The following is a 24,840-nucleotide window of genomic DNA, read 5'->3' on the forward strand; positions in this document are numbered from 1 at the left end:
CAAGACCCCAAGATTCTTAGTCTTCCACCTGGAAAAGGATTTCATCCCTGGACTGGAGAGGGCATGCCACCTTTCTCCGACTGAGGACCATGGTCTCAGATTTGGAGGTGCTGATTCTCATCCTGACTGCTTCACACTGGGTTGCAGATCATTCCAGTGAGAGTTGGTGATCACAGCTTGATGAAGCCAACAGAACCACATCATCTGCAAAAATCAGGGATGTAATATTGAGGCCACTAAATCGGACTCCCTCCACACCAAGGCAGCGCCTAGATATTCTGTCCATAAAAGTTATGAACAGAAACGGTGACATAGGGCAGTCCTGGCAGAGTCAAACCCCCCCTGAAAATGTATCCAACTTACTGCCGGCTACGCGGACCAGGGTTCCGGAACCCCATACTCCCGGAGTAACCCCCATTCATGTAAGGATTTTATTTCATATTATTATACATTTGCTTGCAACGAAGAATACGCTTGTCCTTACAATTAAACTTGCTTTGCTCATCATCCTTAGCATCATACTTGCTTGCAACTAAGTAAAAGCTGAAAACCTTGGTTAGACAAAACAAAGAGGAGCCAGAACGACGTGCAGGGCAGGGAATCTGGTCTGGGAACTGCACATGTATCCAATACAGACACTCCACAAGGCTTCCCGATATTTCGGTCCTTGTCTGTTTTGACTACACATGTATCAACGCTCAGACGTCTCACTTGTGTTTTCACCCCTCCCCTTAGAGTTGAGACATCCATGTAATTGGGGCCGTCAAATGTAGTAAAACAGAAAAGATAATATTTATTTTCATGTGTAATTTTTGGGTTTCCATTTTCATTGGAAAAAACAAGTGTTTTTGGTGACACTCAACCTTTTCACAAGTCTGAAATGATCAATGCACCTCAGCCATGATCTGGGTGAAGTTGCCTGTGTCTGTTCATGATCTCTTGTGGGACTGATTACTAACAGATAAATTTCACCCTTTCAGCTCTTTATCCCGCAACATGAAAGCAGACTTCACCTTTGAGTCGATCACTTTCACCACAATGGGATGGGACTCTTCTACTGATCAGTGTGTTCCTCCTAAATGTGATGTACTCTGGACACTGTCCTCTGGCATCATTTTAAACTTGTTGACCAGGAATGCCTTAAGAAGTACTTCTAATTTCTTGGTAAGTTTCGTTTTTGTCGCTGCAAGTCCATTTATACTTCGGCACTGCAATTTGCTATGCTGATATTTTCTTTTTTGAAGCTTAGCTGTCCAACATTTAAGATTCTTTATAACCCAATCCAGCCAGCTGCCTGGGATGTAGAAAATACAGTTGGGTGCATCAACTGTGTTTGATATAATTTGTCTTAATAAACCTTTTTTCCAGCTAACCACCAGTGTTACACTTCAAATTCCATTAAAGATATCAAAACTGTTTACTCACCAAGCCGTGTGAAAGCTGAGTTTTATCAGGTATACCACACTCTGATTTTGATCTGTCTTGTTCCCTAGCATCGTTTCGATGATCTCCTTGACCATCTGAAGTGGTAGGTCTTTGCACCCAATGGACATACATGTCTGACTTTATTCCTGTCAGATGATACTCATCCACACGTTTTACATCAAAGCCTTCAATCTGAAAAATGGTGAAACCAAACAAAATAAAAAATAAATCAAACCCCAAAGCAGTCTAGTGCATAATAGGTCCACAAATTAAGGCCTTACCAATAAAATCACACTTTTTTATAATCTTTCATGAGCTATCAGTTTTGCAAGATGATTTTTACAATGCCAAATGTGCCCCATTTAGGTTATTCTAGTTCAATCTGCATGTCTGGGAACGCACATAGCTCTTTCAACCCTGTACTGTGTCTTTTTGGGGTTGTAGAGAACCACTGCACAACCTCTTCAATAAGGATTAGGTCTGTATCCATTATGCTGAGACGTAGGCCTGAAGGATGTCTCATTTGTACTGTGACATCGGGATGTCCGCATCCACAATACCGACATCCCAGAATGTGCAATACTTTTATGATTAGGTCATTTTTCGTGGGAGATATCTGGGTGAGTGTATCAGGCTCTCTACACTTCTTACGGTTGTCTTGCCTGAAAAACAAGTGGTGACAGCTGCTCATTAAGTGACATTCTTATCACACACTTCCAGCGAGTGCCTCAATTGTAGGCTTCAATTCGGAGACCTTTGGTGCTGATGGGACTATAGCTCAGATTCCCCCCTTCCTTAAAACAGGAAACCTTAAAGAATTAGGTTAGATTACTGTTTTAAATTATTGCATTTTGAAGGGCATAAGTTACCCACTTTACATTTTTATAATGCAGTTTTAAAATAACCTATTGGTGTGTTTAGTTTTTATCTCACAAAATTGTCAAATTCACTGCCTTTTATGTTTACATCCTGTGCAGATTTTGGTAAAAAAGAAAACTGTTCAGAAAGCTTATTTGCCTGAAAATGTGTTTTTTTCAATACAGGTTTACATGCACATTTAGTCTAAATTAGACGAAATAAACCCATGTTTCCTGATCCTTTTTTGTGCGAAGGAACACTTTCTGCATTGAAAAAAACAATCTCAAAACACCAAACACACCTTTGGCCACATGTAGTGTACTCTGAAGCTTTGGCCAGCCATTTTAGCCTTAGGAAGTTATCTCTGCAAGTGATCTTTCCTTTTCCATTTGACTTAAATAAATGGGAATTGCGAGTTTGGGAGCCCAGGATTTTTTACGACAGTGAATGGTTGCTAGGACTCTCCAAAAAGACTATGCTTCTCGTGAGTGTTTTTCTATAGTTAGTTTAGACAAGTTAGACGTAAATAAGCCTGACTTTTACTCTAATGCACTCTTGGTCCTGTCGTGCTAAAAACAAGACATTTGGACAACACCAGCCAGTGAGGACAATCACTATTGAAGTTTGTGGCCCGAGTGACTTTCCCCGCAGCAAACCACTTCATAACAGGTAAAACTAATGGGACACGTTTTCTGGTTTGTTGGTGTCTAAAGATTCCAAACTAGCATTGAACACAGAGAGTTATGAGTTAAATGTGTGTGATTGAATGAGCACGGCCCAATGGCTGAATGTTTGGTGCGTTGGCCTCACAGTTCTGCGATTGAGGGTTTGATCCAAGGTGGCATGCGCCGCGGAATCGCCAACCGGCCACTCTCGGATCGCTGTGGCCCCGCTTTTTAGCCTAAGTCCTCGCTCCGCAATGGGGAGGCGGCGGTGGCTCTGGGAATGACTCTTCCATGTGACACATGGGAGGCATTTTAAATGATGATTCAAAATCATAACAAAGCTGGAAAAGGCTCAGCGTTGGCTTTGTCCAAGTGGTAATTTGCGCTATGGGAAAATCACTCACAAAAAAACAGGAGGCAAGAGCTCGTACTCCTCTGCCAATGTTTGTGGTATCATTCTTCTTCTGCGGTAAAATTCTTCTTTGGTGCTAAGTGCTACCCAATTCAGAGCCGAAGAAGCACAGCCCTGGCTTCTGCCATCTCCCGTCTTTTAGTTGCGATTTCAGCGTTTTTAATTAACTCTTTTTTTACTTAATATAAAATCCAATTTAATATAAAATCCAAAATTGATGGGAAGATGAATGGAGCCACATTCCATTCTGGAAGAAAACCTGAGTCTGGGATGGAGATGTATCTTCCAATGGGGCAATGATCAAAACCATAAAGCCAAATCTACAATGGAATGGTTTTAGAATGGCAAATGGCAAAGTCCAAAGTCCAGACCTGAATCAAGTCGATAATCTGTGGCTAGAGCTGAAGACGGATGTTAATAAATGCTCCATTCAATCTCACTGAGCTTGAACTGTTTAGTAAGGAAGAATGGGCAACAACTTCAGTCTCTCGGTAAGCAAACTTGATAGAGACATACCCCAAGCAAGTTGCAGCTGTAATTGCAACAAACGGTGGCGCTACAAATATTAATGCAAGAGGGACGAATAATGCTCCACACCCAGGTTATCAGGTTTTTATTTGTTAAAAAAAGTTTGGGCACCTCCTGATTATGTCCCACTTGTTTATTATTGACGAAAAAAATAATTTTAATTCTTAATGTGGTTAAAGGTTAAAAAGTTGAAGGGGGCCGAATACTTTCGCAAGGCATTGTATCATGTCCATGTCTCAGAAACTTGGCAGAGGTGGTTTAGTGTTAGTCATGTTTGCTTGACCATTCAATGTTTTTACATACCCAATGGCCCAGATATACAGGGAGGATTGGCTCACTTCTCTGCTGCAAGAAGAAGATGACCATGAGCGCAAAGGAATATGAGGGGATGCCACCTTCAGCCTGACAGTCAATGTGACAAAGCTGCAGAAAAATGACAAGGTACAGTTTACTTGTAAAGCAACGTGAAAAGGAAAACACATCTTAATCAAGTGGAGGATAAAGAATATTGTCTAACAAATTGAAAAAAAGACTTCTATATTCATAATATGCCATAACATAGAATAAAAGACAGTATTTCCCAGAAGTAGATGAAATTACCATTGGCAGACATTTTTAGAATGGGAGGCATTTTAAATGTCTGCTTTACCTTCTCTGCTCAATCCTCTCCTTTGCTCTACCCTCTCCTCTGCTCTACCCTCTCCTCTGCTCTACCCTCTTCTCCCTTCTAACCTCTCCTCTCACCCCTCCTCTCCTCTACTCTACCCTCTTCTCCCTTCTAACCTCTCCTCTCACCCCTCCTCTCCTCTAACCTTTCCATTCCTTTCCTCTACACTCTCCTCTGCTCTAACGCCTCCTCTCCTCCAACCCCTCCTCTCCTCTAACCTTTCCATTCCTTTCCTCTACCCTCTCCAGTCAACCCTATCCTTTCCTCAACACTCTCCTCTACCCTCTACTCTCCTCTACCATCTCTTCTCCTCTACCCTCTCTTCTACTCTCTCCTCTTCTCTACCCTCTCCTCTCCTCTCTCCGCTCCTCTAACCTCTCCTCCCCACTAACCTTTCCTTTCCTCTGCCCTCTCCTCTCCTCTCTCCACTCCTCTGTTCTCCTCTACAATCTCATCCTCCACTCTACCGTCTCAGCTCCTCTATCCTCCTCTACCCTCTCATCAAAGAAAATGAGAACATTTTCATGTTTCTGTAGAAGTAGATTGGTTCGGTGTCAGAAGATAGCACTTTTGCGCTGCCACTCTTTAACAGCCGCCCGAGACAGGCTAATGACGAGCGTGCCAAGCCAGGTGGATCATGCGACTAAGAATTACACAAGGCTCTTCCTGCAGATATCCCCATCTATGGCGCTCAAAAAGGCACTAATCACGACTTTCCTCACCACGCCTTGGCTCTACCCTCCCCTCTCCTCTACCCCTTCCCTCTTCTCCCCCTCCCTTCCCTTCCCCTCTCCCCTTCCTCTCTTCTCTCCTTCCCTTCCCCTCTCCTCTCCCATTTCCTTCCCGTCCCCTTTCCCCCTCTCCCCTACCCTCTGCCCTTCCCTTTATTTTTCTCTTGTGTACTCACTCTCGCCCAATATCGGAAAGCCAGCACCAGGGGAACCAATCTGGGTTCCATTTTAGTCAGAGCTGCCATGTGATTTGTTGTGAGACAAGCAACATCATTGCCTGCACTCACTTTGCACTTCAGGCCACTGTGGAGAAAAAAGCATCTCAGATTTAATCATTAAGTTTTCAAGTTTATTATAATCGAATTATATTTTATTATTTTAGTGATATTTTTTCATTGCACAAAATGCATGATAATAGTCCTGACAAGTATTTATTAATCATTGTTTTGTCCAAATACTGATCATGAGGATGTTGTAACTAACTATGGCTATGGGCAGCAGTAGTCAACAACCTCCGTCAATTGCATTTCAGGAGTTCCCTTGTTCCATTTCTGGAGTTTTTCCAGTGATTGTGATTCACGCAAAATCGACATAAAATGTAAAAAAATAACATAGGTCAACTTTAATCAAACTGTTATTATCATATTTTTATATTAATTGAAATAGTGTTTTTACAAACTTGAAAAAGTACTGCATAATGAAAATAAGTCTATGTTTGTGTTTGGTCCTTCTACGTGCATTTTACAGTCAGAAATTCCAACATGTGTCACGCTGAAGTCACACTTGGATGTTGTGCAATGTAAAAATGTCGGTCGTTTTGGAGACTGGTTCAACATGGGATATTTCGTCAAATCCGAACCAATAAACTTGTGCGAGTGTCTGGTTTTCTTATTAGAAGTACAACGAGAAGGCAGACGAGGAGGAAGCAGCGATCACTGCAACAGCAAAACATGCTGGAGAAATTTCAACAACTTTCTTCGTAGAAAAAAACATCCAGAAAGTTTTCACGAGTCGTGCGATCGCCTACTTTGACGATGTTTGTCTGTTGCATTATAGAAATATTATTAAAAGTCGTCAAAGGCAATCGTCTTTGGATAGTAAATAAAGTACTCTTCTACTTACGAAATTGTCAAGTTACGAAAAAAGTTCTGGAACCAATTAATTTCGTGAGTAGAGGTACGACTGTATATTAATATCGAAATATATTCTATAAACAAAAAAAATGTAAATACTTTCAGTATTGTACTCAGTGAAAAAGTCCTCTCCACTTGATTTAAAAGACACTAACTTTAGGAGGCGCTATAGAGGCAACAGGAGGACTTTCTTTCGGTGAGAGGTTTTCGGCGCATAAGGAACATTACCACCGTTTCTTTTCTTGTCTAAATACGCTTTTTGTACAAGGACATGATACCGTTATGACGATTGCCAAATTTAATGGCTCCAACCATGTTGTTATCAATCACCTGCACCCATTGTTGGAAAAAATATGTGCCATATTGAATATCTCCTGCAGATGGAAGACCACATTCCTCATCCTCGTCGTGGTCCACTGCCTCTTCTTCCGCACTCCTGTGTTGACATCCCTTTGTCATGCCAGCTTCAATCATCTATGGCGGAAACCCCTCATAATGCTGGTTCATTTTTTTAATTCATCATGGTTACTACTGGTTTAGTCTCCTTGGAAAAAAAGATATTGTGGCCGTCTTCGGAATGTTCGCTTCCTTTTTTGTATAACGCACGGTAGATTCATTTATACCACGCTATGCCTTTAGGATAGCAATGTCACTTTTTCTGTCACTGTCATCATGTCTTGTTTTTTCTTGGGCTCATAGGATGCCTTTGATGGTCCAGGACGCATGGGAGGCATATTTAAGGGTGATTTGAAATCCAAACAAAGCTTGAATAGGCTCGGCGTAGTGATTATTCACATGCAATGTGCACAATTCAAAATGAAATCCGAAGAAACCAGGAAATGGCAAGACATCCTCTTTCTCGGCCTTTTATATAATTTGGTGCATTATTCTTCTACAGTGAAATATGGCTTCTTCAGCATTGAGTCCCACCCAATTCAGCGCCAAAGAACAAGCGAGTCCTGACCTCTGCCATATTTATCCCCTGTCGTCGGCTTGCGAGTTTCAGCGGGGATTTTGACAGTTTTATGAACTTTTTTATACTGGATATGAAAAGAAACACGATGTACTGAAGCCACAAATGTTGAAGCCGTGAAGTGGTGAAGGATCACAGTATATTACAAATTGAAGATTTTTCACCAAATGAATAGCTGTTTAGCACGACTTTAGTTGACTTAGCCATGACTACTTTATACTGTGATCCTTCAGTAGATTAAGTTCATGAAAAAAGTTCATAAAAATGTCAATCCATACTGAAGCTAGCAGAAGACAGGAGATGAAAAATGGCGGAAGTCGGAGCTACGCTGCTTCTTCGGCTCTAAGTGCAACCCAATTAATCCTAGAAGAATGATGTCATACCTTCTATTTACAAAATTAATTGGTTGCAGAACTTTTTACGTAACTTGAACATTTCGTAAGTAGAGCAGTACTTTATATGTAAATTATCTAATTCATTCCATGGTCCTCACACAACTACCAACTAAACCCTTTAAAATTGGTCAAAATGTCCCAATTTTTTAAGATGCGAGAAACACAAAAATGAGAAAAAAGGTCAGAAAATTAGTTATTAATTCACAAAATGAATAACAAGTACTTATACAAAACCTACCCGTGTTGAAACACATGCGAACAACAATCTGCCACCATTATTCCTGTCCCCAAAAAGCCAACCATTGACAGCATGAATGATTATAGGCCTGTTGCACTCACATCTGTGATCATGAAGTGCTTTGAAAAGTTGATAGCCCGCCATATCAGGAATACAATCTCTCCCCAAGTTGACCCTCACCAGTTTGCTTATAGAGCTAACAGGTCCACTGAGGATGCTATCACCATTGCTCTACATACAGCACTGAGCCACCTGGAACACCATGGGAATTACGTGAGGATGCTTTTCATTGACTATAGCTCAGCCTTCAACACCATGAAACCGGACATTCCGGCTGACAAACTCTCCCACCTTGGACTATCCTCCTCCATCTGCTGTTGGATAAAGAACTTCCTAACCAACCGACCACAAACAGTTAGACTTGGTTCCCACCTTTCTTCCTCCATTACACTGAGCACTGGCTCCCCTCAAGGCTGTATACTGAGTCCTCTTCTGTACTCCCTGTACACTTACGACTGTACACCAACCCACCAGTCTAACTCCATCATCAAATTTGCTGATGACACCACTGTGGTCGGACTCATCTCAAAAGGGGATGAGGCGGCCTATAGAGACAAGGTCAACAAACTGTCTTCGTGGTGCTCGATGAACAACCTCACACTGAACAACACAAAAACTAAGGAAATAATCCTGGACTTCCGCAAACAGAGCACAGATCTGGCCCCACTCCTAATAAATGGAGTTCGTGTAGACAGGGTCCAGTCCTTTAAATTCCTGGGGGTCCACGTGACGGATAAGCTCTCCTGGTCTACAAACACCTTGACAGTGGTGAAGAAGGCCCATAAATTACTCTATTTCCTGAGGGTACTCAGGAGGAACAACTTGGACACTAAGCTTCTGGTAACCTTCTATAGAGCCACTGTGGAGAGCATCCTGGCATACTGCATCACAGTGTGGTACGCTGGAAGCACGGCAGCAGACAAAAAGGCCATGCAGAGAGTGATTAACACTGCCCAGAAGATTGCCGGCTGCTCTCTGCCCTCACTGGAAGATATTGCCAGCCCTCGTTACCTCAGCAGAGCCGGCCGGGAACATTGTTGGTGACCCGTACCACCCTGGTCACAACCTGTTCCAGCTGCTGCCCTCTGGCAGACGCTACCGGTCTCACAAAGTACGGACAAAGAGGCTTAAGGACAGCTTTTTCCCCACAGCCATCAGGACTCTGAATTTGCAGTAGCACGACACACAATCCCTTCTGTGTAATAACTTCGGGGTGAGGAAACATGAAGGACATTGGGCGGTGATCTGCCTCCTGCTGGCTGACTGAAGGTAAGTAAGAAGACTGTGAGGTAAGTGATCCATTTTATTCTTTGTTGGCATCGGCGAGGCAAACCTTTTCGCAGTCCCTGGGATTTGGTTGCGCTCGGGAGGTGATGCGATGTATCCATCGTGGCAGAGTGCCAGCGAGTCTGAAACTATCGCTTGGTTGGGCCTTTGCCTGGGAAAGCGCACTTGTGGAGAAGCACTACCAATTTTGCCATACGCAGCTGGGTATGATGACAATTAGGCTTTTGTCTAGTCAATGATGAAGACAAGCCTATGTATGATTTTATTTTTTTAATTTATTTTTTTAAGAGAAAGCTACCGGGATGCAACATAGATAGCACACGAACATGAACGCACATCTATTAATAGCACACAAACACATGAACACACATTTAATAAACACAGCATTAAGAATTCAAACAACTACATTAATCAACAACAAGCATTAACAATTTATGATTTCTTTGAAATGTAATTTTACATCCATTTTATAAGTCACTACTGTCTCTTACCTGCTTCTGCAGTGCTGGTTGACCAAAATGTTGAAAAAAATCTATAAAAAGACGATTGCCTTTGACAACTTTTAAAAATGTTTCTAAAATGCACAAGACAATACTGAAGCTTCAGGAACATGAAGTGAGACAGGTACTGCGGACTGTGAACACCAGGAAGGCTGCTGGCCCTGACGGAGTACCTGGGAAGGTGCTCAAAGCCTGTGCTGACCAGCTGCCTGGGGTTTTCACAAAGATTTTCAATTGTTCCCTGCAACAATCCATCATCCCATCCTGCCTGAAATCTGCCACCATTATCCCTGTCCCTAAAAAGCCAACCATTGACAGCCTGAATGATTATAGGCCTGTTGCACTTAAACCTGTGATCATGAAGTGCTTAGAAAAGTTGGTCGCCCGCCACATGAGGGATACACTCCCTCCCTCAGTTGACCCTCACCAGTTTGCTTATAGAGCAAACAGGTCCACTGAGGACGCCATTGCCGTAGCTCTACACACAGCAATGAGCCACCTGGAGCACCAGGGGAACTATGTGAGAATGCTTTTCATTGACTATAGATCAGCCTTCATGTTGGGTTCATTCTGGGATGTTACTATATGTTCATTTGGAATTAATAGGTAATGAAGCTATAATTTAAATAGTGCCATACTGTTTGGACTGAGTGCACTTTCCCCCAGTCTTCCTGTTCAGGGCCAGTCAATTGTTTTCATAACTATGGACTGAACAGGACAACAAGTTCCAGGCCAGACGGATGATCTACAAGGACTCTTAAACTGCTTTGTCTCGGAATCCTACAGATGGCGATACATCGAATCAAACTTCCGAGAATACTCGCATTATTCTTCAAATATACTGTTGCTCTGTTTAACTTATAAAGAAATTATTATGCTTACTGGAGCAAATTCTAATGCTGTTGTTTTGCTTATTGTGCAAATTCTTACGCAGGTGTTCCGTTAAAAACAGATTTTTGTGACAGTTGTTTTTATAACCTTCATGATGTTATTTGGTTAAGCTTATACAATTGTTCAAAACAGTTGAGACAGTTGTTTTTGCTTATGCAATTGTTTAAATCAGATTACCTTTGAATGTTTTGGTTATGTGCCGCTAAATGGACCGAAGAGTATGCCGCCCGTCAGAATACTCTTGCGAACGAACCCACGTTGGGAGCAATTTTCCTTGCAAGTTGTAAGCAGTTATGTTGAAAGATGTTTTCCTATTTTAATTAAATATTACTAATAATGATTTAAGGGTATTAATCATTATTCCAACACTTCACCACTATAATACCGGACATTCTAACAGACAAACTCTCCCACCTTGGACTATCCTCTTCCATCTGCTGCTGGATTAAGAACTTCCTAACCAACCGTCCAAAAACTGTTAGACTTGGTCCCCACCTCAACAAACTGTCTTCGTGGTGTTTGGTGAACAATCTCACACTAAACACCAAGAAAACTAAAGAAATAATCCTGGACTTTCCCAAGCGCATCACAGATCTGGCCCCACTCCTCATAAATGGAGTATGCGTAGACAGGGTCCAGTCCTTCAAATTCCCGGGGGTCCACGTCACGGACAAGCTCTCCTGGTCTACCAACACCACGGCAGTGGTCAAGAAGGGCCAGAAATGACTCCATTTCCTGAGGGTACTCAGGAGGAACAACTTGGACACTTAGCTTCTGGTAACCTTCAATAGAGCCACTGTGGAGAGCATCCTGGCATACTGCATTACAGTGTGGTACGCTAGAAGCACGGCAGCAGACAGAAAAGCCATGCTGAGTGATCAACACCGCCCAGAAGATCATTGGCTGCTCTTTGCCCTCACTGGATGACATTGCCAGCCCTTGCTACCTCAGCAGAGCCGGGAACATTGTTAGGGACCCATACCACCCTGGTCACAACCTGTTCCAGCTGCTGCCCTCTGACAGACACTACAGGTCTCACAAAGCACGGACAAATACACTTAGGGACAGTTTTTTTCCCACAGCCATCAGGACTCTGAACTCCCGTTAGCACGACACTCAATCCCTTCTGTGCAATAACAATGTGCAATATCTTAGAATTTACCTGGCCAGGTTGTGACTTTTTATATTTTTATATTACATATTTATGTTTTTTTTACTGGGAAAACGCACTTTGTGGAGTAGCACCACCAGTTTCGTTATACACAGCTGTGTATGATGACAAAAGGCTTTTGATTTTGATTGATTTGACTTCCGCCATTTTTCATCTGTCTTTCAGTTGCGAGTTTCAGCCTAGATTTAAACATTTTTATGAACTTTTCTTTCCATAAATCTGAAAAAAAAAATCTGCGATGTAGTGAGACCACAAAGTGAATAAGGATCACAGTAACTGCTGCTTGCTCTTTTTTTTTAATTATTATTTTTTATTTTTAAGGTGAGGAGGTTGGGAGCAAGGCATCCACTTGAAAATGTTTTTGGCATCCGTTTCATTTTTGGCGAGTTGGGCCCTGAAGGGTGCCGAATTGAAGCATAGAATTGGACCACACGTTACCAGACTGAGAGCCTGATGCACACATTGGACTACACGTTACAAGTGTCCAGACTGAGAACCTGATGTGCACATTTAAAAAAACAGATCTGTATTCAAAAAATATTTGATGAAAGGATAGTGCATGCACACCGCACATAAATACACTAGTTCATCCCATAAATTCATCACCACCAATTCAAATTTATTTTAGATAATAAAGCCATGATTTCACATTTTCATGGCCCTCAATAGAATTTAGTCATTTACAAGATAATGTATACAGTGTGTTCACAAGGAATACCGTATTTACTCGAATTAAACGCGCACTCGAAAATAACACGCAGGTAATTTTGGGCCAAAAACATCTGGAAAAACGCAGTAATCGAATATAGTGCCCACCTAAAATTTCCCGCTGACGAAAATCAGAAATCTTACCTTTTTTTCTTCGTTTCACGATTGTTTTGTTCAAAACCGGATAGAGAAATCTTCAGGTACGAGCGTGTCGAGTGTCGTGCAGTTGGTGGAGTTATGCGTTTGGATTTTAGGACAATAGATGATACACAGAGTGGACAAACATATCATGTAGACATGTTATGTTGCAATACCTTTTAGACTTCCTTGAACATTGACTACATTTCAATTGACAATACCATGTTTGAATTCAAATATCTATTGTCATTCTCAAACAAGAAAAGGAACATACAAATTGAATAAATAAATGATTTGAAGATATGCACAATGGAAAAGACTATCACATGTGTTTAAACTACAAGTGTTCATCAAGAGTACAAATGTATTCATTAGAATCCTTCAAATGAAGAGTCCGCATCAGAATCTTTAAATAGTCTCTGCAGATATTCCTTTCTCTCTTTGTCTGTCCTCTCATCCGTCTCCTCATACATCTCTTCGTTGAGAATCCTATCAACGTCCACGCTTCCTTCATCCACTTCCTCTTCCTCCCACAACACATCATCCGATTGGCTTTACGAGATGACGTAAAATCCGTGCGTCAAAGTGAGTTTGACAATGCTTTTTTCGATTGAAAATTTGTAATTTATTTTAGTTATTGATTATAACACTGAACTGAGAGAGGGTGAACTGAGACGAGTACGAGGCTAGAGGGGGGCAGTGGTGGTCTCGGCTTTCCGATTTTCGATTGGCTTTACGAGATGACGTAAAATCCGTGCGTCAAAGTGAGTTTGACAATGCTTTTTTCGATCGAAAATTTGTAATTTATTTTAGTTATTGATTATAACACGCACCCCATCTATTGGAATTAATTATATAGCAAAAATCTGCGTGTTATATTCGAGAAAATACGGTAGGTCATTTTGTTACATAGCCATAGCAACATGTTTTCACTGGTGGGTTTGATGCACCCTAGCCAAAGCCTGCATGCTTTTCATTAAATATTGTGATGCAACCCTGGAATAATAATAATAATAATCGGACATAGGCTTTGTCATCATCATTGACTCGACAAAAGCCTAATACTTTTCAAACATAAATGTGTATCTGAACCAAAATCTACTCTAAAGCTAACAAGTTATAGGGAATAGAAGTATCACATACCTAATGACATCTCGACAGATGATGGCAGGAACTTTGGCATGAAAGTCTGACACAACATCTGAAAATTCAGCTTGAGAAAGTAGACATTACATAAAGTCAATTAAGTCACACAAGGTCAGTTAATTTAAGCAGAATTATGTTCTAAATTTCTAAACCCCATAAAGTAAAAAAAAAATCTACTTTGATGGGATGTAAATGTGAAGTTATTAATGCTGCAATCAGGACAAATCTATCAACCGCGATACAGTTAAATTATTAAAAGTTTATTTTAAAAAGAAAAGCTCTGTACTACACAACACCCCATTGGGAAGAAATAACATGTAAATGTTTTGAATTTTTAGTTTACGTTGGGATGTCTATAGACTTGAACAACTTCCGATTCGAGTGATGTAACGTTTTAAAATCTCAAAATGTTATGACTTTTTCACCCAAAATTACTTAAATCTAACATTACGCAAAAAGCAATGTTGCACTCAAACCGACTTTGACGTTGCCAAAAGTTCATGCTATTGAAACCAAACAACATCCTGTTCGGGTTAAGTAAAAAAAAGAAATCCACTGTTGTCCATCCATTGTTTCAATCTCATAACATTACGCAAAGAGCAGTTCCGTGCTCAGACAGCTAAACGAAGCCAAACAACTTCCGGTTCATGTCACATAAAAATAAAAATGACAATATTACGATTTGAATCTTGCAATAGTACTATTTACGATTTTATGTTCGTCATTTTCAATTTTAATCTCAAAATATAAAGATTTTCCTTTCTGAATATTACAATGTATGGCTTCTTGTAATTTCCCATGGCACACCTGACCATAGCTCAATGGTGAAATGCTGTCCTAAATCAGATTCTCGAACCACCTTCTCTAGTTTCTCTCGATTTGGAGAAACAGTGCCTCGACTCCAAACTTCTGGTTGAATGAATTTCTTACCCTATCTTATGGAGGGAACTTATTTCGGCCAATTGGAATTGTTCTTTTGGTTCCAACCCCCACCTTGAGGCCACAGGTGAGGATATAAATGTAGATCAACCAGTAAATAGAGAGCTTTGCCCTGTGGCTCAGCTGCTTCTTTACGATAACAGAGTATGCTTAACTGCAAACTCTGCACTGATCAGCCTGTGAATCTCCAATTTATTTTTGAACAAGACTCCAAGATACTCCACTTAGGCGTTGACCTCATCCTTGACCCACAAAGGGCATTCAACCCTTTTCTAATGGATGACCATGATCTTTATTTGTAGGTGCTAACTCTCATCCTGATTGCTACACAGACTGATGCAAACCAATACAGAGAGAGTTGCAGATTGCGGCTCGATGAAGCTGAAAGAGCCACATTCTTCAAATGTCGAGATGCAATACTGAGGCCAACAAACTGGACCCCCTCAACACCGCGGCTGGGTCTAGATATTCTGTCCATAAAATTTACGAACAGGATCGATGACAAATGGCTACATATTTTGCATGTGGAAGCATTCGTAAGTAAAGTACCACTATATTTTAATCCGTTATTTAACAACAACAAAAAAACTCAAATTACATGAGCGCAGAAGTCAGACAACTGCAGTTAATAGAATACTGCACCTCCTTTTGCAGTTATCACTTCAACCAAATGCTTCCTGTAGTGACTCATCAGTCTTTCACATCTATTTGGGGGTTCATGCCCCCTCTTCCTAGCAGAAACCTGTCAATTGAGAGAGGTGTGAAGAAATAGAGGGGTCTAATGAACCCACAGCATTTAGATTTAGATTGGTTTTAAAGTATCAGGTTTTACACACGAATTAAATGATAAAAATTGTGTCGGAGTATTAAAAAAAAAACAAATACTCACATATTAAGACGTGCATGGTAGGCTGTTTGGACACTCTAAATTGCCCCTAGGTATGAGCGTGAGCGATGAGTGTGGTTGTCTGCCTCCTTGTGCCCTGCAATTGGCTGTCCACCAATTCCGCCTGGTGCCAATAGTTAGCTGGGATAGGCTCCAGCACCCCTGCAACCCTTGTGAGGACAAGCTGTGTGGATAATGAATGTTTGAAAAAACTAATTCATGTAACGGTCTGCCACTGTATGGTTGAAAACGATGACTTAGTCGAAGCTAAAGATTCCAGTAGAGAGAGCATGACTTAATGGGAAACAATAGTCAAGGCTCATTGTGTTAATCAGATGATGAGTCGGAATACATTAAACTACAATTTAAAGTGGTTGAGACAAGGATGTAAGTCCCAAAACCATGATCAGACAAGAAAGTATGTCACACAAAAAAAACATGATTTTGGAAAGATTTCATCTTTGTCCAGCTGTGTGGATTTTGCATGTTCTTCCTGGGACTGTGTGGGTTTTCTCCGGGTACTCCAGTTTTCTCCCACATTCCAAAAATATGCAAGTTTGGACACTCCAAATTGCCCCTAGGCTTGAGTGTGAGAGTGAATGGTTGTCCGTCTCCTCGTGCCCTGCAATTGGCTGGCCACCACTTCAGGGTGTCCCCTGCCTCTGGCCCGAAGTCAGCAGGCATAGGCTCCAGCACCTCCGCGACCCTAGTGAGGATATAGCGGTTCAGAAAATGAATGAATGAACGAACGTTCAATCTGTAGACAGAATCGCCACTGAAGCATCTTTGACTCCATTTAAGTCGGAACTTAGGCACCTGCGAAATGCTATCTTGAGAAGTGTACATGTTATCATTTAAAAATATTACAACCGGTAATTTTTTTACTGGTGCAATTTTGGCGACAAATTCAGTACAATAATCCCTGAGGTGATAATGGGACTTTAACCTAGAAATTACAGTGCCTGCAGCTGACATGAAGATGTGTTACGACTACGAAAACATCTCAGGACAATCTCTCCAGAATCATATTCCTCGGGGCTTGCTTCCCCCTCTAAGCCAATTTCATTAAGTATTATAGCTCGTCTAACAATAAAGTAATTGAATCACAATTACTGTTTTCATTGACTCGCATTCCTCCTGCTTGAATACTTCCCCTTCAGTGTTCAGTTTTTAACGATAGTAAGGCAAACCGCTTCAAAAAAGATAAATTCTAGCATAATTTCAATAGTAACAATTTATTTTTGAATACCTTTTGACAAGAGTCAATCATTTAATTAGTGTGGGGAAAAATGGTGACGGTGAGACCTTCTGTGGGTAAAAAAATTTTTTTGAATGGAAAAAAATAAATGAATACTGTTGCACTTGTATATACAATGATTAACTCCTGCCAAGGGTGCATTAAACATTATTTAGTTCCATGGGGTGTTGTTTATAGAATTTTGAGATAAAGGTTAAATGAGACTTACTGCTGTTTTTGAGGATGTCAAGCACTTGAATCAGAACTTCCGGTTGTGTCATCTGGATGTGCAAAAGCATTGAAAAACTAAGATTTCAAATTCTTGCATAATATATAGAGTGTTATCCTTCACAAACTTTGAGGCTTCAGTAGATCGTGTTATTATGAAAATATATTTTTTTAAAAGTTCATAAAAATGTAAAATTTCACATTGAAACTGAGTCATAGTAGCAAGTGGAAGACAGGGGAGTTGCTTCCGCTTGTGAGTTTTAGCATGGAGTTAAAAAAATAACTATAAAAAAGTAAAAGGGCGGCCCGGTGGAGCAAGTGATTAGCGCATCGGCCTCACAGCTCTGAGGTGATGGGTTCAAATCCAGGTCACAAAATCAAACTGTGTGGGGTTTACATGTTCTCCCCAGGCCTGCGTGGGTTCCCTCTGGGTACGCCGGTTTCGTCCCACATTCCAAAAACATGCATGGTAGGCTGATTGGGCACTCTAAATTGCCCCTACGAATGAGTGTGAGCATGGTTGTTTGTCTCCTTGTGCCCTGCGATTGGCTGGCCACCAATTCAGGGTGTCCCCGCCTAGGGCTAGGAGTCAGCTGGGATAGGCTCCATCACCCCCACAACCTTAATGAGGATAAAGCGGTTCAGAAAATGAGATGAAAAAATTTAATACAAAATAAATAAATAAGCCGTGTAGAGGTTCACTTGCCTGACTTTGTTGAGGGCAGACGGGGGCTCGATTCCCACAGTATGATTGGGCATGTGCAATCGATTGGTCGCCGGTCTTTTGGTCGCGGTCTTTTGGTCGTGGTCTTTCGGTCGCCCCGACCGGCGACAAAACGAGGTAAAACAACACGGTCTACGCATCAATAAAAGCCAACAATGGCCATGAGCAGTTTCACTGAGCCGACGTGTGAGTGTATAAGAGTTTGCATGTACATGCGTTGTCCCTTTAAGAAGCTACGTCAGTCAGGGTCTTAACAAGTTCTCCAACAAAAAACAATAAAAGTCAGGGAAATTTGGAGCTTTTCTTTAGCCTAATAATTACTAGGGTATTAAGCATGACTAAATAGTAATTCGCAGTTTGTATTTAGGAAATTTGAGCAACGATTTAAATGGTAATTATCACTTACCTTCCGGGCGACCAAAAGATCGGCGACCAAAAGACCGGCGACCAAAAGACCGGCGACCAATCGACCGTGTACCATGATTGGGAGTGTGAATAGTCGTTTGTCTCTCTGTGTGCCCTACGACAGATTGGCGACCAGTCTAGGGTGTAGTCTGCCTTTTGCCCGAAGACAGCAGGGTCAGGCTCCAGAAACCCCCACTTTATGGTCGTGTCATCGGACCTGCGGCCGCATGGCTTGGACACTCGGGTAAAGAGAGGGGCGGAGCTGTCAACTGATCACCACCTGGTGGTGAGTTGGCTCCGATGGTGGGGACAGATGCCTGTACGGCCCGGGAGACCCAAACCCGGACACAGGAGGAGTTAGTTGAGGCCATGGAGAACGACTTCCGGATGGCTTCAAGGAAATTTTGGTCCACCATCCGGCGTCTCAGAAGGGCCATGAGGAAGCAGAGGTGGGGAACTCTGGGGCGATCTCTCAAAAGCTCCTCGGTGGCAAACCCACGGGGGTGGATGAGATCCGCCCGGAGTTTCTAAAGGCTCTGGATGTTGTGGGGCTGTCTTGGTTGACACGCCTCTGCAACATCGCGTGGACATCGGGGACAGTGCCTCAGGATTGGCAGACCAGGGTGGTGGTTCCCCTTTTTAACATACCCAGAGGGCGTGTTCCAATTATCGGGGAATCACACTCCTCAGCCTCCCCGGGAAGGTCTATTCTGGGGTACTGGGAAGGAGGGTCCGCCAGGAGATCAAATCTCGGATTCATGAGGAGCATTGTGGTTTTCGTCCTGGCCGTGGACAGTGAATCAGCTCTATACCCTCAGCAGGGTCCTTGGGAGTTCGCCCAACCAGTCTACATGTGCTTTGTGGACTTGGAGAAGGCGTTCGACTGTGTGCCCCGGGCAGTCTTTTGGGGGGTACTCCAGGAGTATGGGGTTCTGGAACCCCTGCTACGCGGGGACCGGTCCCTTTATGACTGGTGTCAGAGTCTTGTTCGCGTAGCCGGCAGTAAATTGGTTCCGTTTCCAGTGGGTGTTGGAATCCGGCCAGATTGTGTTCCAGATGTGACCAATTCTGTTCATCACGTTTATGTACAGAATATCTACAGTGGGGAAAATAAGTATTTAGTCAAAAAACAACTGTGCAAGTTCTCCTACTTGAAAGGTTAAAGAGGCCTGTAATTGTCAACATTGGTATACCTCAACCATGAGAGACAGAATGTGGGAAAAAAACAGAAAATCAGAGTTTGATTTTTAAAGAATTTATTTCCAAATTAGAGTGGAAAATAAGTATTTGGTCACCTACAAACAACCAAGATTTCTGGCTGTCAAAGAGGCCTAACTTCTAACGAGGTCTCCACTCGTTACCTGTATTAATAGCATCTGTTTTAACTCATTATCGGTATAACAGACACCTGTCCACAACCTCAGTCTCTCACACTCCAAACTCCACTATGGCCAATACCAAAGAGCTGTCGAAGGACACCAGAGACAAAATTGTAGACCTGCACCAGGCTGGGAAGGCTGAATCTGAAATAGGTAAAACGCTTGGTGTAAAGAAATCAACTGTGGGAGCAATTATTAGAAAATGGAAGACATACAACACCACTGATAATCTCCCTCGATCTGGGGCTCCATGCAAGATCTCAACCCGTGGCGTCAAAATGATAACAAGAACGGTGAGCAAAAATCCCAGAATCACACAGGGGGACCTGGTGAATGCCCTAGAGCAGGGGTAGGGAATCTATGGCTCGGGAGCCACATGTGGCTCTTTCGATGGGTGCATCTGGCTCTTCGCTAACCTGTGAGCTAAAATATGGAACCCGCTGGTGACAGAACTGAGATACTACGTCCAGTGCTGCTTTAGTCTTCTTTTTTGCATTAGACTCTGCTAGAATGCACTCTCATTGATTAGCAACTGCATAAGAATGTTGTCAAAAGTATTCATTTTTTCCACTTTAAAAGTGGTGAAATTACTAAAATAAAAGACATCCATTTACATGTATTTTGACTTTTAAATTCGGAGTATGGCTCTCAAGGAATAACATTAGAAAATATGAATAGTTTATGGCTCTCTTTGTCAAAAAGGTTCCCAACCCCTGCCCTAGAGAGATGGAACCACAGTAACAAAGGCTACTATTAGTAACACAATGCGCCGCCAGGGACTGAAATCCTGCACTGCCAGACGTGTCCCCCTTCTGAAGCCAGTACACATCCAGGCCCGTCTGCGGTTCGCTAGAACAGTGTTTCCCAAACACTGTGCCGCGGCACACTGGTGTGCCGTGAGCAATGGTAGTGTGCCGCGGGAAATTGCAAGAAGTCATACATTGTAATATTCAGAGTGAATAAATAATAAGGATATAACAAGATTAAAATAGAACTGTTACATGGTTAACCAAAATATGATGAACGTGAAAGTCTGTTTTAGCAAAAACATTTTTTGCCTGATATTTGGAGATTTTAGTAATATTTGGCGAAAACCCATTAAATTATACGATTAAAAAAATTACATTACTTATTTTTGCATCACTCGAACCGGAAGTTGTTCACGGTCCGATACTTTTGGTGACATTAATTAAGTCAGTCTGAAAAATTTGATTTTGTAATAATTTTGGAGGTTTATGTGATTCCTGCTGATAAAACTTTGATGACAATGACTTAATTAATATAGGCATCATAGTTTTAAATTAAAAAAATTCCGATGGTGGGGTCACTTGAAAATGTTTCAATGCAAAAAGTGTACCGCAGCTCAAAAAAGGTTGGGAAACACTGCGCTAGAGAGCATTTGGATGATCCAGAAGAGGACTGGGAGAATGTGTTATGGTCAGATGAAACAAAAATAGATTTTTTTGGTAGAAACACAGGTTCTGGTGTTTGGAGGAGAAAGAACACCATACCCACTGTGAAGCTTAGGGGTGGAAACATCATGCTTTGGGGCTGTTTTTCTACGAAGGGACTAGGACGACTGATTTCTGTAAAGCAGGGGTGTCAAACCGGTCCTCAAAGGGCCGCAGTGGGTGCAGGTTTTCATTCCAACTCAACAAGAGGATACCTTATGCAAGTGTAATCAGTCAATTAAAGTCAGGTGCTATTTATTTTAGAAGACACCTGATTGGTTAAAATGTCGGCACTGGATCGGTTGGACCAAAGACCAGGACCCACTGCGGCCCTCGGCGGAATCGGTTTGAGACCCCCGCTGTAAAAGAAAGAATGAATGGGGCCATGTATCGAGATATTTTGAGTGAAAATCTCCTTCCATCAGCAAGGACATTGAAGATGAGACGTGGCTGGGTCTTTCAGCATGACAATTATCGTAAGAAGCATTTCAAGGTCCTGGAGTGGCCTGGCCAGTCTCCAGATCTCAACCCCATAGAAAATCTGTGGAGGGAGTTGAAAGTCCGTGTTGCCCAAAGACAGCCCCAAAACATAACTGCTTTAGAGCAGATCTACATGGAGGAATTGGGCCAAAATACCAGCAACAGTGTGTGAAAAGCTTGTGAAGAGCTACAGAAAACATTCAGCCTCTGTTATTGCAAACAAAGGGTACATAACAAAGTATTGAGATGAACTTTTGGTATTGACCAAATACTTATTTTCCACCATGATTTGTAAATAAATTCTTTAAAAAATTAAACAATGTGATTTTCTGTTTTAATTTTCCACATTCTGTCTCTCATGGTTGAGGTTTACCCATGTTGACTATTACAGGCCTCTCTAATCATTTCAAATAGGATAACTTGCATAACTGGTGGTTGACTAAATACTTTGCCCCACTGTATGCGCATCCATGGCTTTGAGGGGTTCCGGTTTGGTGGCCTCAGTATTTCATCCCTGCTTTTTGAAGATGATGTGGTTCTGTTGGCTTCATCAGGCCGTGATCTCCAACTCTCGCTGGAAATATTCGCAACCAAGTGTGAAGCGGTCGGGATGAGACTCAGCACCTCCAAATCTGAGACCATGGTCCTCAGGCGGAAAAGGGTGGCATGCTCTCTCCGGGTCAGGGATCAGGTCCTTCCCCAGTTGGAGGAGTTTAAGTACCTTGGGATCTCGTTCACGAGTGAAGGAAAATGGAACGGGAGATCGACAGGCGGATCGGTGCAGCGTCTGCAGTGATGTGGACTCTGCAACGGTCTGTCGTGGTGCAGAAGGAGCTGAGCCAAAAGGCGAGACTCTATTTACCGGTTGATCTACGTTCCTACCCTCATCTATGGTCACGAACTGTGGGTCGTGACCGAAAGAGCGAGATCCCGGATACAAGCGGCTGAAATGAGTTCCCTCCGCAGGATGTCTGGACTCTCTCTTAGAGATAAAGTGAGAAGCTCGGTCATCTGGGAGGGGCTAGGAGTAGAGCCGTTGCCCCTCCAGATCGAGAGGAGCCAGATGAGTTGGCTCAGGCATCTGATCAGGATGGCCCTTAGAGGCTTCCCTCGGGAGGTCTTCCGGGCAAGTCCCACCGGGAGGAGGCCACGGGGCTGACCTCAAACACGCTGGTGAGACTATGTCTCCCGGCTGGCCTGGGAACGCCTTGGGATGCTCCCGGAAGAGCTGGATCAAGTGGCTTGGGAGAGGGAAGTCTGGGCCCCCCTGCTGAAGCTGTTGCCTCCGCGACCCGACTTCAGATTAAGTAGGAGATGAAATGATAACAGTGACAGAAAAAGTGACATTGCTACATATGCTAAAGGTGTAGCACACCATTGGGGCATCAATGAATCACCATGCATTATACCAAGAAAGAAGCGAACATTCGAAACACGGCAACAATATCCTTTTCCAAGTACACCAAGCGAGTGGTATACACTTGGAATAAAATAAAAATGTTGGATTTATTATGGGATGTTTCTATATGTTTTGTAAGCATTTTTAATAAGTAATAAGGCTATAAATTAATTCATGATTTATGTTGGGACCACGCTTGAGGACGCTTTCCCCCACAGCTGCTTTCGAAGACCAGTTAATTGTTTTCAGGACTATTGACGGCAACAAACCCTGTGTTCCTGCTGATCGGCAAGAAACTCTTACCGTGTTTGGACTCGACTCTGGCAGATGGCGATAATCGCATTATTGTGTAAAAATACGGCTGCTTTGTATACCTTATAATGACAATATTATACAATTTCTTACACCGTTGTTTTGGTTTCCCATCCGCTCGGGTCACCTTGTATGCAATTGTTTTGAATCAGATTACATGAAATGTTTTCCGTTTGTCGCGACTAAATACAATGAACAATATACTGCACGTCAGAAATGCTCAGGAATGAAGGCGCATTATGAGTGTGGCTCCTTGCAAGTTGTAGCCAGTTATGTTGAAAGATGTCTTCCAATTTTAATTAAATATTACTAATAATGATTTAAGGGTATTAATCATTATTCCAACATTTGTTCCTTCGAGTAGCCGGGGTCAACACACTGATAAGGAATCCAGACGCTGCGGTTCAATATCTGGAGTGACCGTGCACGGCGAGAATCCCTTTTCCAGGCTGGATTATTTCTCAGCAGCGCCTGGATTCTGGACGGTTGACGACTATCCTCTTGGAAACATCTATCGACATTTCTGGTGAGTCCGTGTGTGATGACTGCATATTGTTGACGGGTTCCAAATGCGCGAAGGGCATCACACGCGATGGCCTTATTTTGAGAAATAAGGGTCGTGTCCTGGGGATGGCGATTTTGAAAACCCTGGGCATACTAGTCTCTACCAGGTAAAGAGACAGAGCATGAGTCTATAAAACTGAGGGCAGTTCGGGGTGCCCTGTACTTTGGTCCGGAAAAGTACAAATATAACTCTGACGGTATATCAGGCTAGGGTATACATTTGTGTTACGTGTGTTGCGTGTAGTTCCGATAATAAAAGGCGGAAAAGAAAGTTAACTAACTGATAACTGAGTGCACGCAAACTCCCTTCAAAATGGGCAGCTCGAATATCAAAGCGGCTAGGGATGACGTTCCGAAACAGCGTCTGCCGTGTAAAGATTGGAATTTTTTTTGCAAATCAAAGCGTTACAAGTGTTAAACACCTAAATTTATGGATAAACAAATATGGGTTTGCTGGCCAGCTTAAATATGCATGAAATATTAAAACCTGCAGGATAAAATACGCACTAAGCATAGAAGTAATCTATATATAATATGTGAAGGGAGATACAAGCGAGGCGGTTTGTTCCACAGAAAGAAGGGTGATAAAACGGGTCCGTTGTGTGAAAAAATAAAAGATAGCGCGGCCTCCTCGGCTGACGGGGAGAGAATAGGAATATTAGCCAAGGGGTTGGAAAAAACAAATGAGGTTAAACAGAAATCGGATTTTCAAAAATGCTATGTGCTGGGTTTGTGGAAAATTGGGGCATATATCGCGTGATTGCCTGGACAAAAAGGTCTCTAAAAACAAGGCAGGCCTGCTCAAAATGATTTGAATGAGGATTTTTAACATGATTATCAATGATGAACATTGATAAAATATAGCGCTGCCAGAGCTGAGCTGAAAAGAGGCATTAAAAAGGCCAAGGCA

At 42.3% G+C, this 24,840-nt stretch overlaps 1 protein-coding gene across 13 annotated transcripts in view; it reads right to left on the minus strand.

The window, feature by feature from the left end:
* Window positions 1-24,840, minus strand: part of tut4 (terminal uridylyl transferase 4) — a 140,446-nt gene that overhangs the window by 74,352 nt on the left and 41,254 nt on the right. For 10 of the 13 annotated variants that reach the window (XR_013298446.1, XR_013298447.1, XM_077594616.1 and 7 more), the window contains 5 exons: window positions 17,218-17,269; window positions 13,924-13,993; window positions 5,463-5,589; window positions 4,192-4,311; window positions 1,426-1,617 (listed from right to left, as the gene is read on the minus strand). Coding sequence is in view for 11 of the 13 variants with exons in the window: in XM_077594616.1 (XP_077450742.1) it covers window positions 1,426-1,617; window positions 4,192-4,311; window positions 5,463-5,589; window positions 13,924-13,993; window positions 17,218-17,269 (561 nt within the window). In the remaining 2 variants the exon portion in view is untranslated. Of the gene's footprint in view, window positions 1-1,425; window positions 1,618-4,191; window positions 4,312-5,462; window positions 5,590-13,923; window positions 13,994-15,507; window positions 16,388-17,217; window positions 17,270-24,840 lie in introns of those variants that run through there. The other 3 variants (XM_077594619.1, XM_077594618.1, XM_077594620.1) reach the window with 3 other exon arrangements.

Source organism: Stigmatopora argus, chromosome 24 (genome assembly GCF_051989625.1).
Source record: "Stigmatopora argus isolate UIUO_Sarg chromosome 24, RoL_Sarg_1.0, whole genome shotgun sequence".
NCBI classification, from domain to species: Eukaryota; Metazoa; Chordata; class Actinopteri; order Syngnathiformes; family Syngnathidae; genus Stigmatopora; species Stigmatopora argus.